The 16,419-nt window shown below is 38.5% G+C and overlaps 1 protein-coding gene and 2 non-coding genes across 3 annotated transcripts; all 3 read left to right on the top strand.

Annotated features, from left to right (window-relative positions):
* The first annotated feature begins 1,510 nt into the window (after nt 1-1,510).
* Nucleotides 1,511-16,309, top strand: RABGGTB (Rab geranylgeranyltransferase subunit beta). Its single transcript, XM_075155509.1, has 9 exons — nt 1,511-1,575; nt 2,252-2,359; nt 3,460-3,657; nt 6,117-6,222; nt 7,693-7,745; nt 7,865-7,975; nt 9,977-10,102; nt 10,914-11,063; nt 13,863-16,309. The coding sequence occupies exons 1-9, from the start codon at nt 1,573-1,575 to the stop codon at nt 14,001-14,003; spliced, it is 996 nt and encodes a 331-aa protein (XP_075011610.1). The 5' UTR covers nt 1,511-1,572; the 3' UTR covers nt 14,004-16,309.
* LOC142085316 (small nucleolar RNA SNORD45) lies at nt 2,517-2,599 on the top strand. Its single transcript, XR_012674618.1, has one exon. It is a non-coding gene; the product is annotated as a small nucleolar RNA SNORD45 (small nucleolar RNA).
* On the top strand, nt 4,658-4,742 carry LOC142085317 (small nucleolar RNA SNORD45). Its single transcript, XR_012674619.1, has one exon. It is a non-coding gene; the product is annotated as a small nucleolar RNA SNORD45 (small nucleolar RNA).
* Nucleotides 16,310-16,419: the final 110 nt, after the last annotated feature.

Raw genomic sequence — 16,419 nt, 5'->3', positions numbered from 1 at the left:
CAGTACTGCATCCAGTTTTAGGCTCCCCAGAACAAGATATGGACTTAACTGGAGGGAGTCCAGCACAGGGCCACAAAGATGATTAAGGGACTGGAGCATCTGTCGTGTGAGGAGAGGCTGAAACTCTTTAACCCGGACAAGAGAAGGCTCAGGAGTAATCTTACGTATATGCATAAATACCCGATGGGATGCAATGAAGAGGAGGGAGCCAGCCTCTCCTCAGTAGTGCCCACTGACAGGACAAGAGGCAATGGATACAAATTAAAACACGTGAACACAAGAAAACACTTTTTTTATTGTGAGGGATGTCATACACTTGGCAGAGGTTGTGGAGTCTCCACCTGTGGAGATACTCAAAACTCAACTGGACACGGTCCTGGACAACCTGCTCTAGCTGACACTGCTTGGACAGGTGGGTTGCACTCGATCTCAAGAGATCCTTCAAACCTCAACAATTCTGTGAATTCATTCACAATTTCTCACCAAAATGTCCTTGCCTCACTGTGGTCTCTTTCATCCATCATCTGAATGTAGTGTTGGATGGTACAATTACTGTCATCAGGTATCAGTTTTGCAATGCTTATTTCTCAGGTAGGCTACCTGGGAAATTAGTTCTTTAAATAAAGTGTTTAATCACTATAAATCACCAACATATTTACCTGCAGAAGACCAATCATGCAACATCCTTGATAAGTATTTGACATACATAAAAAATAGACCTTATTTTTGGCTGTTCTATGCAAGCCAGCATTATACATAATATTTCTTGTATAGAATCAGGATGGTGTTCCTGCCTGGTACGGTGCTGTGGGGGGGCATGTGCCAGCATCTAGTATTGGTAGTCAATAGCATAATCATCCTAGACAGTTTTAATTAGGAAGCAAAGGGGTTTTTTTGAACAAAAGGGCAGTTATCCTTACCTGCTCTGTGACTAAATTCTTGGATTTGCTTTTCATAGAACCGAGGTAACAGAAGGAAACTGAAGCGATTTCTAAATGTTGTCCTGTTTGCTGTGATGCAAGAAAGTGCACAGTTGGAGTCAGTATACTTTAAATTTACTCCCTCACCTGTTTCAAGATAACCTGCAGTTGTGGCAAGCCTGAACGTCTTCGTAGATACACAAGGCTCCAGGGGGGCCCCTCCCGCGGGCCCGCTGCGGGTTCCCGGGCGCCCTGCGGCACCGGCCCCGCAGCACGGCCTCGGCCTCGGCCGCCGCCCCGCCGCGCCCAGCCTCGGCAGAGGCGCAGATCTGAAGGACCCTCCCCGCCCCAGGAGGGCCGCGGCTCCTCGGCGCTGCCCTGCTGTCCGCGATGGGAGCGACCCGCCACCCTCCCGGCAGCCGACAGCGCCTGGGCCGCACCGGCAGCTCTAGGCGGCCGAGGGTCCTCGCGCGTGGCGCGGCGCGGCCCACAGACGGTACCGGCCTGGGCCGCTCAGCGGGCTCCTGCCTTGCCCCCGGCGCGGTCTCGGGCCGGGACCGCAGTGCCGGCGGCCGGCTCTGGGGGGCGCTGCCGGGCGCCGCTTCTTGCTCCGCCCCGCAGCACGACGCTCCTTCCGGTGCAGGCGGCGAACATGGTGGGTATCGCTGGGCGCGCCGGGGAAAGGGCCCGGCCCGGCGGGTCAGCAGAGCCCGCGCCTTCGCCTTCGGGGCGACGCGCAGGTTTCCCGCCGCGCAGCTCTGCTCAGCGGGCCGGGAGGCCGGCGCGGGCTAGGGGCGGCGGCGGCCCTGGCGGCCCTAGGGGCGGCGGCGGCGGCGGCGGCCCTGGCGGCGAGGCTGGTGGCGGTCGCCGCGCCTGTTCCAGAGCGGACCCGGGAGCGCGCCTGCCGCCCCCCCCCGCGCGGGCCGGGCCTGGCGATGGTGGGGCGGCGAGGTGAGGCTGGGCGGCAGCCCAGGTCTGTGGGACCTCGGGGCCTGCGTCCGGCCGCGGCCTCTGCGGTGAGGGGCGCGGCGTCCTGTGCGTGCGCGGTGAAGGGCTCCTTCTTCCGGTTTTCAGGGTTTTTCTGGCGAACTGGTGATTTTTCTCAGCTTTATTGAAAGATTTCGTTCTCAGCCTTTCCCCGGGAAGGACTTAGCCAGACTGAAAAGTGACGATGTGAGATACGAAATCTGCCCCGTGTTCAAAATAAACGCACAGATGTCTGTTTCCAGACAATCCGTTGCTGCTACTAGTGTTGACTAAGTTATACCCAAGTACTAAAACCTCTTGAACGGACAATGCAACTGACATTGTTTTGTTGGTACTTTTTACAGGGGACACCGCAAAAGGATGTTATAATAAAACCCGATGCCCCAAGCACATTACTTTCGGAGAAGCATGCAGACTATATAGCTTCATATGGAACAAAGAAAGATGATTATGTAGGTATTGATTTGTTTCAGTACAGCTGTGGTTTTTAGTAATAATAACCCTTATTTACTTGCTCAGAGTTAAGGGATAGATACGTGCCCACAAGCTAATTGTTTCTTGCCCTGCAATCCAAAGGATGAAAGAAAGATGTCTTTGTTAATTTCCCTAGGTCTGTGATGAGTTTTGGCATGTATTATCTGAGTATAAATTTGAAGATTCCCAGGTTAGCTCTAGAGTTACTCTGAGACCTGGGAAAGAACTACTTGTTGCTTCTTCATCCCCTAGAATGCACAAGGAGTATAGCTGCATTTACACGTTGCTCTTTTGATGGGACAACATACTGAATCTCACCACAGCACTGCTTCATGCTTACTAGGTTTGATAAACGCTTTAACTAGCACCAGTTTTATAGTCATAGGTTATCAGATGTAGCCCACAACAATAGGTTCTAGCAGGTGAAAAATGTCAATAACTCCTTATGTCTGAAGAAAAGAAAAGTTGCAGTTATTTTTACTGTCCGCTAAAGAAATCTAAGCACTATTGCTTATGATTGTTGTTCTTGTGCTTAAAAAGTACTGCATGTAGAAAATAATGTTTATGAGTAGTGTAGGTGATGTAATCAATGTAAGAGAATTCAATGAGATTTCACTTCCTAGTGCAGCTTTAGATTGTAGCTGTTTTGCCACTTGGAACTAAGTTTCATTAAATGTTAGACTTGCTATTTTTGAGACTAGTTGGGTTTGTAATTTGAGTGGTAGTTTGGATGCCAAGATAATAACTGATGATCTGAAGTGAATTGGTGCCTAACTACTTGCATGTGTTTAATTTGACATTGAGCTTGATACTTCCGAACTAGAAAATACAGGGGAGGAAGGGAATGTAGTATGTGTAGATATATACATGTGCATATGCCTGTATGTATGCATGTGTATATACACACATGCACGATGTACAGAATATTTGTGAGTGGCTGATACATAGTAAATTGTTAATGGGATGGAAGATGGTTGACATGTTACAAACTGTTTGTAAGTGTTAACTAATGTATTTTCATTGCTCTATATTGATGATGTGCTTATCTGATTAAGAACTAAAATAATGCACTACTTAGGAATACTGTATGTCGGAGTATTTGAGGATGAGTGGTGTTTACTGGGGGCTGACAGCAATGGATCTCATGGGGCAGCTGCACCGAATGAACAAGGAAGAAATTCTGGCATTCATCAAATCATGTCAACATGAGTGTGGTGGAATAAGTGCCAGCATAGGTCATGATCCTCATCTTCTGTATACCCTCAGTGCTGTCCAGGTAAATGTAACAGGGTAATTTTAGAAAAAAAACATTTCTAATTAATGATTTTGATGATTGCAGATTTACGAACCAGGTACTGTTGGATGCCAATGGCAAAAACTATTTCAGTACCTTATTAAAAAAAAAAAATCTAATGGACAAGCCTTTAGGATTTAACTGTATCATTTCCTAAAAAATTGTCAGATTTGGGAACGTTGTGCTTTTAATGACCATTTAATGGTGACTGCATTCTTGATAAATTTTGTAACAGTTGTCTTGAAATACTTCTTAGCTACAGGTTTCATTGGAGTTTTTTGTAGATAATTTTGGATTTTATAAATTCTTCTTCGTGTACATTGAGGTGAAAGATACGTATGACCAGAATAAGAGTAAAGTTTTTTATTTTATTTTTTAATGGATATATCACTATATATTATGATTGCTATATATTATAACATATTAATAAATAATTATGTAATATTTATATAAACTATGTATTTATGTAACATGTATAATTATGTGTAGTGTGTTTACACTTTAGTATTGTACAAAAGAAACATTGTAGTAGCCAGTTCTTGTTGCGTTCCTCAAATCTTAACTTAAAAATCATACCAGTCTGTTGAGCATTTTATTTATTTGTTATGTGTGTACTCTTCCCCTGAAAAAAAAGTAATTCTCAATCTTATTTTTCACCATAACTATCTCCGTTATAGATTTAATTTCTCACTACCTCTTGTGTCCTTTTTTTTTTGTTTTGGTTTTGGGTTTGTTTGTTTGTTTGTTTGTTTTCTCCTTCTCATGCAAACCGTCGTGGAAAAAAATACTGAAAAGGCTCAAATGCTTCTGAACAATTGCTTGATTGCTTGCATAATGTATCTCTAGTCCAATCTTGTGGAAGAAACATTTAAATGGTGTTACAAATAAATAAGGTAGCATCCTGGTTTAGGAAGAAAGTGTGTTGGATTTAAGGTGTTGGATTTGAAACCCTTAGGTAGGACAGAAGAATGCTGTTTTCTTGGGTCAGTGATGAGTGTTGGCATGTGTTATCTGCTCTAAAGTTGATATTTATCACCACTTTAGCTCTAGAATTACTCTGAGTACTCTGAGAACCAGGAAACTAACGTTTCTTTAGGCTATGATGTTTGAGCCTTTCCAAACTGTCCAATCAAATTCCTTTCACAAATTCTAATCCAGTATAAGGAGAAGGGGGTACAAGTTGAAGTTGTTTACTTTTACATATTAGAGATGTTAGTTCTTCAATAAATACTTGATGTTACTAGGAGTTATTTTCATGTTAACTGAATGCAGCTGTGGATGTGCGAAGTTGAAAAGTGTTAGCAAGTGCCGATGTAAAATTTTTAGGGTAAACTTAACCTGCATGTCTTAACAAGCGTGCATGTTCTTAGTGAACAAACACCGTTTAGTCCTATCTACATATCCAGAATGTTTAAAGGGTCACGTCACATCTTTGATCACAATTAATAGTAATGTGTTCAGATTTGCTTTTTAAGGAGCATGCTATGATTATACATTTTCTGTTGGAGTTATACATTCTTTTTTGCATTTCTGTAAGACTTAAATTTTATCTAACAATTGAAAGATTCCAGCTAACTCTAGGTGTTCAAAGTCATAGTTGTTGGTATTTTTCAGGATTGGCACTATAATATTGCTTAGTTTCAACTGTTCTTTCTGTTATGCTATTTATAATAAATTCTTAATTACTCTCTTTACAGATTATGCAAGTTATGAGTAAAAACACAAAGCCAGCTGAGGCTCAGAAACCATATTGTTGTTTTCACATGACATTGTGTCGTATGGGTTTACTGGTTCAAATCAGTGCTAGCTCAGAAAACTTCGTATTCCCTACTATGACCTTTATTTTTCTTCCAGAACATATTGACTGTACAGTTGTGTCTAATCATACTGCTCATACTTTTTCTTAAATTATTGCAGTTTGGTTCTACTCATTATCTTTAAAAATGGAATGTAAATAAAAATCTTGTAATTCAAAACTAACCATTGCTGACAGGCTTGACTAAGTGGTATTAGTAACTAGCTGCTTAACTTACACGTGCACATATCCAAGTAGCAGCAGTGCACAAAGTACAAATTTGTAAGTCTAGGATGTCATTATCCCATTACAAAATTAACCATAATCAAATCTCGGTTCTATATAATGCTAACATAAAAACGAATAAACCTGATTATGCTTTTGAAAGGAGAGCTGGAAGTTGGAAAGTAACAAAGCATGAAAGAGTTCAGCTTGAATTGCCTATATTTTCATTTGAGAATTTCTTAAAGTTTTTAGACAGAGACAGATGAACTGCAGTGAATGAAATCTTACTTTAATAAACCTTACCAAGTAGTATTCACAGTCAATTAAAGTCTTTTATAAATCTAGGAATTTTTTTTTTTTAAGAAATAAATTTTTAAAATTTTTGCCTCTCTTTGATTGTTACTGTGTCTTTTTTTTCCAGATTCTTATTTTATATGATAGTCTCCATGTTGTTGATGTAAATAAAATTGTTGAATATATACAGAACTTGCAAAAAGAAGATGGATCGTTTGCTGGAGACAAATGGGGTAATTTTTAGGTCTTTAAAATGTAGTGACCAGGTTGACATGTGTAAGTCTGTGAACCTAAGTTTCCTTGGATGGTCTTTTTGCTTGTGTATTGTGTGTGAACACTTTTGTTTTTCGTGTTATGAAAAAGGAGGTTTTCTGAAGGATAGAGTTGTGTTTCATTCCTTTCATAAATATTCTAAACTTCAGTTCCATTCTTGTACTAAAAATAAATTGTCCAGCTCTTAAAGAAGACGACCTTTAGGCATTTGTAACTTGATAGTATTGTGATATACTAGATATACTATTCCATAAGGAATGTTTTATGCTTGCTATTTAATGGTAGTTATGATCTTCATCCATGTCAGCTGGATCTTTCACTATATGGGAATCAGAAAAACTGGTTTTGTACTCGCGAACTTCTGTTAATACTGACTTTGTTTCTGCACATAAATTCTTTATGAACAGAGATGGTATTTTTAAGCTGTAGCATAAATATTTAGTCACTCTAAAAATACTTATCCCCATGGAATGCTTAAATTTTAAAAAATCTATTGCATATCACTCATGTTATTGTTCTGGTAAAATTCAGCAATCAAGATCATGGCAATATATGTATGCTACTGTAAAGGTAGCTGTTATGCTATGTGTTAAAATGGTTCATAGTTTGCTGCATCCTTTTTGTTAAAAGTATTGAAACAAACGTACTGAATGCACAATGGTTTTATGTTATTTCTGAAAGGCATTTACAGCACAACTGAAGGAGTGGGATACCTGATGTAGTACAGAACAGCACATGTTTGTTTTATATGCTTCATCGTGTGGATTTTTTAAGAAGTCTTGCATCAGGTTGACCAAAAAAATGAATGTTTGCAGCTGGGCTCAATTTTAAATTTTGACTTCAAAGATTAGTTGCTCGGAGTTTGTGCTAGAAGAGTAACTTTGGTATTGGCTTGCCAAGCAATCATTCCGCTATAGGTGTAGCGTTTTTGGTTTAGCTTCCAGGTATAAGTATGCAAAAGAAAACTTGCAACTTTCATCGGTCTTCCCCTAAAAACAAAAACGACTTCTACTACCGCCCGGATTTAAGGCGGATCAATGATTGTGTCCGAATATTTTTGAGTCCGCTGCTCTGCAATTATCTAGTAGAGCACTACAGATAAACTCTAAAATTATATAGTAAATTACCGCTAGTTGAATTGATTTGGATATATATGTGACTATACACCAGCTCAAAATGAATTGTTCGTTTTTATGTGCAGTAAACATACAGATCATTTGAGTTTTAATGTACACTTTCTAAATTACTGAGGAAATAATCCATGGGCTGGAAAAGGAAACAATACGGGGGCAGTTTTTGGCTGGTTTTTATTGTTCACTGTAAAACTAGTATTTTAACATTTTGTTCCATATTTTCAGTGGTTTTTAAATGTATTTTTGTTGTTGTTAATAAAAAGACTCTTAATTCATTCCCTACCCCCTACATTCTAGGAGAAATAGATACAAGGTTCTCCTTCTGTGCTGCAGCAACTCTTGCACTTCTGGTAAGTCCTAAATCATTACTTGCACAAGTACAGAATCTTCTCTTTGATACTGCTGAAGTTTCTGTAGTTAATGAGTTTGGTAGAATATAAAGTGCATGAGTTGCTTTTCTGGCTTGCAGGGAAAGCTGGATGCTATTGATGTGGGGAAAGCGGTAGAATTCGTTTTGTCCTGTATGAACTTTGATGGAGGATTTGGTTGTAGACCAGGTTCCGAATCACATGCAGGACAGGTGAGTTTTTCTTTATATGGAAACGTTTTAAATTAGCAAGCATCACATCACATAAATGTTTCTTTACAACATCTATCGGTGATGTCAATTGATGTACCTTTCTTGTTTCCCAAATGCCTGATTCTAGTACCTTAGTTAAAATAAATGAGCAAATAGATAATCTGAGAAGATGCGTAGAGACTCTGGAGGTTGTAGTCTGGGGAAAAAAAAAGATCATAAGGGAACAACTTTTAGGACTGTATTTCAATCTTCACGTAGTGATGTTGGAATAGTTAGCATGAGGATTTTTAGAGAATTTGACGTGGGTATTAGTGGAGACATTGGACAAGATCTATCACTGTCTCTGCCACAAATCATAATAAAAGATAGAGGTCAATTGTATAATATGTTTGATATTTATCAGCTGATGAACTCAAATAAACATGAGACCTGAACCTTCTCAAGTGGAGGCTTGCTTAATTTTTTGAGGAAAGTCAGTTTCAAGACGAGATGCCTAACTCAGGCATGAGAGCATAATGTTTTGTTGTAGGCACTAAAGTGTGTTTTACTAGTGACAGTGAATTCTGAAAAAATGCACAGGAAAATCTAGTTGAGAAAGAATGCAGTGGTATAATTGGAAAAAATTAAGGGATCTTTCAGGGAAAAGAATCTCAATGACTTCTTCCAGCAAAAAATTTACATAAAAACTACCTTTCCTATTTTTATTTTTTTCATGGAAGGGATTATTGCACTTAACCTGAATTTATTAATAGAAATCAACTTCTAATAAAATATTTTAATGCTGTTGCAATCACCTGTTTATTTTGCATAATTATGGTGAGCAATGCCATAGCCAGGATTCACCTCAGCACATGAAAATACTAAAGGTATTTTGTTGAGAAAAAGGTGTTGGGTTTTTTCTCCCTTCCCCCCCCTTTCTTTTTTTAAATCAGGAAAAAAAAAATTTAAACCTGGTACGTGTACCTTATCTTATGAGTTTTATCTACAGTAGCATTGCCCATATGGTCTAAATGGCTGGACCATGTTCTAGTGTTCAAAGAAGTCAAATTAGGTAACTGAACCCACCCTGTTTGCCGCTGGCATTTCCTGGGAGGATTAGATCTGTTGTGCATGTTCATATACTCCTTAAAATGCTGTAAAGGACGACTCCTTCGCCTGCACAGTAGTTCAAAAGTGCTCTGGGAGTATCACATTTATTTTGCAGTATTCTCGGATAGGCATATCCCTGCTGATGTGTGCTTTTGTTGGGTTTTTTGTTGTCTTTTTGGGGGTGTGTTTTATTAGGAAAAGGCAATTATGAGCAGGCTTCAGTTGATATTGTGGTTTCCTGCAGTTTGGCTTCGTTCTTAGTGACCGTATGAAATGTGACCAGAGTACACTGTTGCACTGTAAATGTTATTTCCCAGGAAAAAATAAACAGGGATTAATCAATGCACGTATATTACATGGCACATTGAAAGTAAGCCTGACATGACTAGATGTATGTGGGATTGCCAGGATAGTTAAATGATCAGCGTTAACCTATTTCTGCTAGAGAATTCATTTGGTCTTTAGTTTGCTCTCTGCAAGCTATGTGGTAAGAGGCACGTACAGGAACAAACCATAGGCTGGATGCAAAATTTTCATAAAGGCCATATCCAGTCTGCAGAAATCAGTTTGAGTACTCTGGCTTGAGAGTCTGTGTTCTTAAAATAAACCTGTATGGCTCTGCCTGATCTTTTAGGATCTTTTTCCAAACCCTGCATTAGTGTCTTATATTAGTAAAATCTTACTGTTCTATAATTACATTGTGTAACTGGTACTTTTATACAAAAGCAACTTGTAACAATTGCATACTTTTCTAATGGAAAAGTAAAACTCATTTGAAACTAAAAGTTGAAACGTGCTTATTTTGTATTGTGTTTGCATAACTGTATTCCTGCTTTGAGATCCTCCTGCATTTAGTCTGCTAAAGTATACTTAGTTTTTAAATACACAAAAAATTTATGTCTGTAATTTTAGATCTATTGTTGCACAGGATTTCTGGCTATAACAGATCAGTTGCATCAAATAAATGTTGACTTGCTGGGCTGGTGGCTTTGTGAACGTCAGTTACCTTCTGGAGGTCTCAACGGACGACCAGAGAAGGTATTAGGTGTCGTCTTTTGTTTGTACAAACCTCAATAGAGATTATTTTTTCTAAAGCTGAAGTACTTTTGGAAAATGTCATGACTTCTATGAAATATTTAGTAAACTTTGCAAAGAAGTCAGGCCTTCATTTTGATTCTTCATTTTGTCACTAACACTTGTCATGCAGTCCTTAGCTGTGCTTAGTTTGAATCCTCAGTTCAGGAAAGTACACATACTGAAGTGTGTCTTGCTGGCCACTTGAACCAGTATTCTGTTAAATCAGGGTTTGAGTATTTTCTGACATTGGGAATGATTTATTCTGTAGGGTTTGTACAAAAATTACTGGTTTACTGGATGTAAGTCCTGGGTGTAATAGTGTTTCACATCACACTAGGAAATTGTGCAACCTAAAATAATCTCCACTGGCAAATAGATAACCAACCAACAGATTTCCTCCCCCCCTCCCCCCCCAATGAAGCTAGTTGATAAGAAGTTCTTTGTACTTACTCCTGAAAAAGGTGCTATGTTTTTTTTAGCCTCTCCCACAGAAGGTGAAGGCGGTTTCAAAATCGCATTCTTGTGGTTTTGTTTCTTGAAGAAGGGAAGAAATTTGAAAAAGAGACCTTCCCTTGCTGAAAAAGGGACGTTCTCTGAAAAGACACTGCATCCAGGAACTTTCTTCTCTTTTACTCCAAAGAAACTCTTTAAGTGTTGTTTCTCTGCAACAGTATTATGACAGCACACCTAGTAATTTGCAGAATCACCAATAAAATTTGCAACGTCATGTTTAAAACAAAATCAAATAATAATCTGCTTCTCTGCTTGCCAGTTACCTGATGTATGTTACTCATGGTGGGTGCTAGCATCTTTGAAGATGATTGGTAGGTTACATTGGATTGACAGAGAGAAACTGCGCTGCTTTATTTTGGCCTGCCAGGATGAGGAGACTGGAGGATTTGCTGACAGACCAGGAGATATGGTAAATAATCCTTTACTAAATAAAATGCACTTAACTGAAAATTTCAACTGGAAAAGTAAGTTTTCTCATTTGATAACTCAACTCGTGATCCAGGTGTAAGTGTTTTGCAGAGCCTGCAGTTTGAAGCAAAGAATAGGGTAGGGTTGCTTTCGAAGGCTTACTTGGGGAGCACATATTTTATATTGCACTTGCATTGTAGTATCCCCCACTGAAGTCAGTTGCCATTCCTTACAAATTCTGGTTTGGTTCCCATAACACATACCACACAAATCGTTTCTCACAAGACCACTTGGAAGATCTCTGTAAAAATACTGTGTTTGGTGGTGGGTTTTTTTGGATGTGTGGGGTTTTTGGGGGTTTGTTTTGTTTTGTAAAATTATATGCAAGCTAGAGTCCAGTGCAGGTTAAGTAGTCTTCAACTCTCTTGGTGGTTTTGCCTGATCTGAATGAGTCGTAAGTTTTTATTAAGAATCCTTATACGCTAACTTTTGTTCTGTGCCAGCCCAGCCACTGAATAAATCCTCTCACTGGCATTTGCCTAGATGAGGGAGGAAGAAGCTTTTGCGATAACACTTTGAAGAGGCTGATGGTATGGATTTTCTGCTTAGTTGAGAGAGCAATTATGGTTTAGCTGGTCTGTTCTCTCTGGTTTCAAGCAGAAATAATTGAGATTATCCAGGTAAAATGGCAAATAAAGTTCGTATTTTTCAAGGGTGCTAGAGAGATGAAATTAAAAATATTATGAGACCTCAGTGCAATTCCTATAGAACACTTGGCTGCTTATTTGTCGACGGTCAGGGGGAAGTCTTAGTTGTTTTTATTACAGCTGACCATGTCTTCTCCTTTCTCCACAAATGCATTAAAAACTGAAGTAGCTTTCTATTTCTTTGCAAGCTGATACATTATTCCCACTTGGGGGAGTGGGAGAAATCTCTTTACTCTGGTCTGTCATTTGGAAAGTGTTTTGCTGTTCTTAAAATGGGAAGGTTTTTGCATTTCTAAGGAGCTCACAGAAAGACTTTTTCCCTTTTCAGAATTCTCCAAGAAAAAAGCCTAACACTTAACGTCTTAATGCTTTTCTGGCTTCGAGATTAAACTTGAGCTATTTCTGTCTTGCTAGAAGAGCAACTTTGCTGAGCCTTTCCTTTATATCTAATGCAGGCACCTTTGGGAGAGTTTTTGCATATTATGTTAGAGGTCATTTCATATTATTTTTACCTGTCATCCATTATTGAAGTGGGCGCTGCCATAGAAATGTTGACGGCTATGGGTTTTTGCTTTGTTCCTGCAGAAACTCATTCCTAACAGACCCTGTTTTTTGGTTGGGTTTTTTTTTGTGGGTTTTTTTGTTCATTGGTTTGGGCTTTTTTGTGTGTTTGTTTTGTGTTTGGGGGGGGTGGGTTTGGGGGGCGGGTTGTTTGGGGGCGTTGGATTTGTCTTTTTTTTAATTCTAGGTTCTAGTCTTTTGATTTCACATTGTGATTGTATTTCAGATTTTGAACCACTTGACAATAAGACAGCTCTGTCATCTTAAGTTCCAAGCAGCTAGTTCTCAGTAACTTAACTTAGTAGCTGTGCTTATTAGCTCTTAGTTGTAATTCAGCAGGTTTTTCCTTTTTTATTTGCTTTAAAAAAAAATTGCAGAAAGGAGCAGACAACATAGCAGTAGATACATCATCTAGGAATCTGTTTCCCTGAACATACATACTGTTCATCAAGAGGTTGAATCTGTAACTTCATTTGCACGCTTCCCATTAGGGACTGTCTCCCCTTCTAGGCCTGTCCATCTGTACAAGGAAATTCTGTCTTGCCATTCCTAAAGTGTACTGTTTATTATTATTACTATTATTTTGCTACGTACTTACTTATTTTACCCCTCCTCTAACGGCCACGTACTCATTCTGGGAAGAAGCAAGTAAACATATGTCTGAGCTTTCACCACACCTGTAATGTGATTGCCAAACCATTGAGGAGCAAGACTTGTTATGCTAGTGTAATTTGAACCATCTAGGCTGTGATCAATGTTTGGAGATCCTGTATATGGCTGTAACATGCTAATTCAGCTTATAGAACCTTTGCGATGAGATCAGAATTTCCACTAATGCAAACAGGATGTACCCTGCAGCCGACAACACAGGTACTTTTGGATAGGATTTTGTAGAATGGCTAATTAACTCCACTGACAGGCACGAGAGTTTATAGTTTATTGCAGTTATGTGGTGATACATGCTTTTAGGGAAGGTTCATACAGTGCAGGAATACTTGGACACCAAGTAACTGCTCCTGTCTCTTCTGGGTTTTTTCTTCCTTGTATTTTCTCCTTTCAGTTTTCTATCACAGTATGTTGCTGCTCCCCTCTCAAGATTTTACAGCACAGCTCTGTATTCAGAGACCATTACAGAGCATTACAATGTTGCTGAAGAGCAAATGGGGAATTTATGGAAGTGGTACTTGTAGACGATCAAATTTACTTTTAAAATTTTTATTATCTTTGCTTCTGCTACCCTGTGACATTGCATGCTAATGAATACACGTAAGTGCTTCCTGCCAGATTCAGAGTTGAAAATTGTCTTAGCAGCAGACAATCAACAAGCATCTCTGAGTAAATGATAGTATTGTAAATGCATGCTGTGGTAATTGTCTTGCCTGTCAACACAAATTAAAGTTTGTTCAATTGCATTGTCTTCTCTAGCCATGGAGATTTGCAATTCTTTTGCTAGCAAACAAAAGCTTCATTCCATACAAATGAAAAGCTGATTGATTTTTGGAAACGGACACAAACTTTCTTTCTTCTCCCAGGTGGATCCATTTCACACCTTATTTGGAATTGCTGGACTATCTTTATTAGGAGAAGAACAAATTAAGGCTGTCAATCCTGTCTTTTGTATGCCAGAAGATGTCCTTCGAAGAATAAATGTACAGCCTGAGCTTGTGACCTAAGCCTCATAGAGACAAAAGGTTGATATGCCTAGTTGCTTTGGTTTTACTGATTTAAGTCATCTCATCTCTGAAACTGTTAGCATATTCTTCTTTGAGATGTGTTTACATTACGGAAGTAAAGCAATAGCTTTACTGTGGGCTTTGTCGCTTTGTAAACTGTATCAGAACAGGCTAGTTCTAATAATCTGAGTGTAACGTGTTCTTTGGTTGTATATAAGAGATGTAGAAACATTTCTAATCTGTACCTAAATATACGGGCCTTTACTTTTTTTTTGAATATTCAAGTCAAAGCAATAGTGTGAATGCTTAATTTTTGTATTCCTGTGATATCAGCCATGTTAGCATCTATCTTTACACAAGCATGTTTTGATGGTGGATCACACAAAGCACTTTAAAAGAGTATGGAAAAAAAAAAACCAAACAAAACCCTACTTAAGCCATGCACTTAATGCCACACGCTTGTGTGTTTAATTCTTCCTGTTCATGTTTGCCATCACTTTTATATACTGAGAAATAGGCTTTTTCTTCTGATAGTAATTGATACAGTGAAAACAAAAATTATGTTTCCATTAAGTATGTAAATGTCTTCATTTATTCATGAGTCCCTTAGACAAAATTTTGCCAATATTTGAAATAGAGCGTACCTTGAGTATGTATAGTGAAACTTGCTATCATTAAGCATTCTAAAGGAGGTCTCTATACGACAGTGACTTGTAACTGAATATAGAGTTGATCCTAAATTTGATGCTGGGTTGAAATCCTGCTTTCGTAGCTTTTTTTTTAAGACAATAATTGCCAACACTTGATTATGGTGTAATTGAGAATAAAACTAGCTGTGGAAAATACTTGTCCTCTGAAGGATGAAGCCCTCTTTGTCTTCACAGAAGCCCTAAAATTGCCACTTAATGTACATTCCACACACCCTGGCTGAGACTGAATGCTATTCCAGTTGAAATATACAGTAAAAGGTAATCGTGAAGGGGAAGAAGTCTTTGATAATCTCTGTACTTATGCTTAAGGAAGGTCTAAAGTTGTTTCAAACACAGTTTTAAAAGCCAGTTGGTTAGTTTTATCCAGCCTATTCGTGTTAGTAGAGAGTAAGATAGAAGTGGACAAAGTGATTTTTTGGCAGACCTTCTGGAGAATTGCAAAGAGAGAATGTGTATTTGAATGCTCAAATATTTCTAATGAATTTTTAAGCCTTCTCTACAGGCTTTTAGATAAGGTAAAAACCCTACTCCTTTTAGCTGTCCAGTTGCCTGATGAATTCTTTGGTCAAAGCCTGGAATTAATATATTTTTCAAGGTTTGGAAAAAAGTTACAGTAGGTTTTGTGTTGAGTGCAAGGGAATGAGAGCACTGATCAGGTTTTACCTAACTGTAAAGTTTAACAGAAAATTTTAAAATAAATCTTCCTCATTCCAGGTTACCTTTGCAAGTGCTCCTTCTTTTCATCTAAGGAAACACTGTTCAGTACATAGGAATTTGCCATTTTTTCTATATTGTGTAGGCAAAATAGAATCCTCTTCAGAATTTCTAGTCTCGTATAGACTGAGACACCTGGGAATTAATATGTGGGTGATACTGCATGACAGTGTAGAATATTTCACTGTAGGTTGAAATCCTATTAATACTATCGGAGTTTTTCTCTGAAGAAGGTCTGGTCAACTTCATTTCCTAAGTCTGCTGTGATTTGTAAAGATCTTACAAGATTATGGATTAAAAAAGGAGTGAATATGTGCACAAACTAAAAACTTTTTAAGAATATTCTTCCATTCTTTACATAATTTTTTTTTAAATACTGTATTTGTAGAAAGAGAGTCATCACAATTTTTCTTACGCAAACAAAACCACATCTTCTGTTAAATGTACTGTGGAAAAAAAATTAGTTGCTCAATGTGTCTATGTCAAGATTTATGTCATTTTGGTGCAGAATACATTGTTACCGTCTACCTCTATTTTGTTAAAAATCCTGGTAAGATTTTTTTCTGAGCTTATGTGGTTAGAAACTTTGCAGTAATTAATCTACTGTTCTCAGTCTTCAGTTACAGGTCCTTTATTAAAGGCTTTCATAAATTTGTACTTTAATAACTTTTTTTCCCATGGAAATCTTCATATGGAAAGATCCTGACATTATTTTAGTACTTGATCTTAAGTACTATAGTGTAGCTAACCTTCCTAGCAATAAATTTTGCAAGATGCTGTATGAGAATTTGTGAAAGAATAATGAATAATTCAGGTACATAAAATCGTGTGTCTGCAGATATGTTTATTAAAAGAACATCTCTGTCTGTGTGTGGAAATCAACAGCCATTCTGTTGCCTTCTAAGAACATGGCCGAGTCCAGAGGTATGTGCTTTATTCCAAAGATGCTCCCTTTCAGTTTTGTTGAGACAGCTTGGTTTGGCAAATTCAGC

The sequence above is a fragment of the Calonectris borealis genome, chromosome 8, assembly GCF_964195595.1.
Source record: "Calonectris borealis chromosome 8, bCalBor7.hap1.2, whole genome shotgun sequence".
NCBI classification, from domain to species: domain Eukaryota; kingdom Metazoa; phylum Chordata; class Aves; order Procellariiformes; family Procellariidae; genus Calonectris; species Calonectris borealis.
This window is presented reverse-complemented; position numbering and strand designations above follow the sequence as displayed.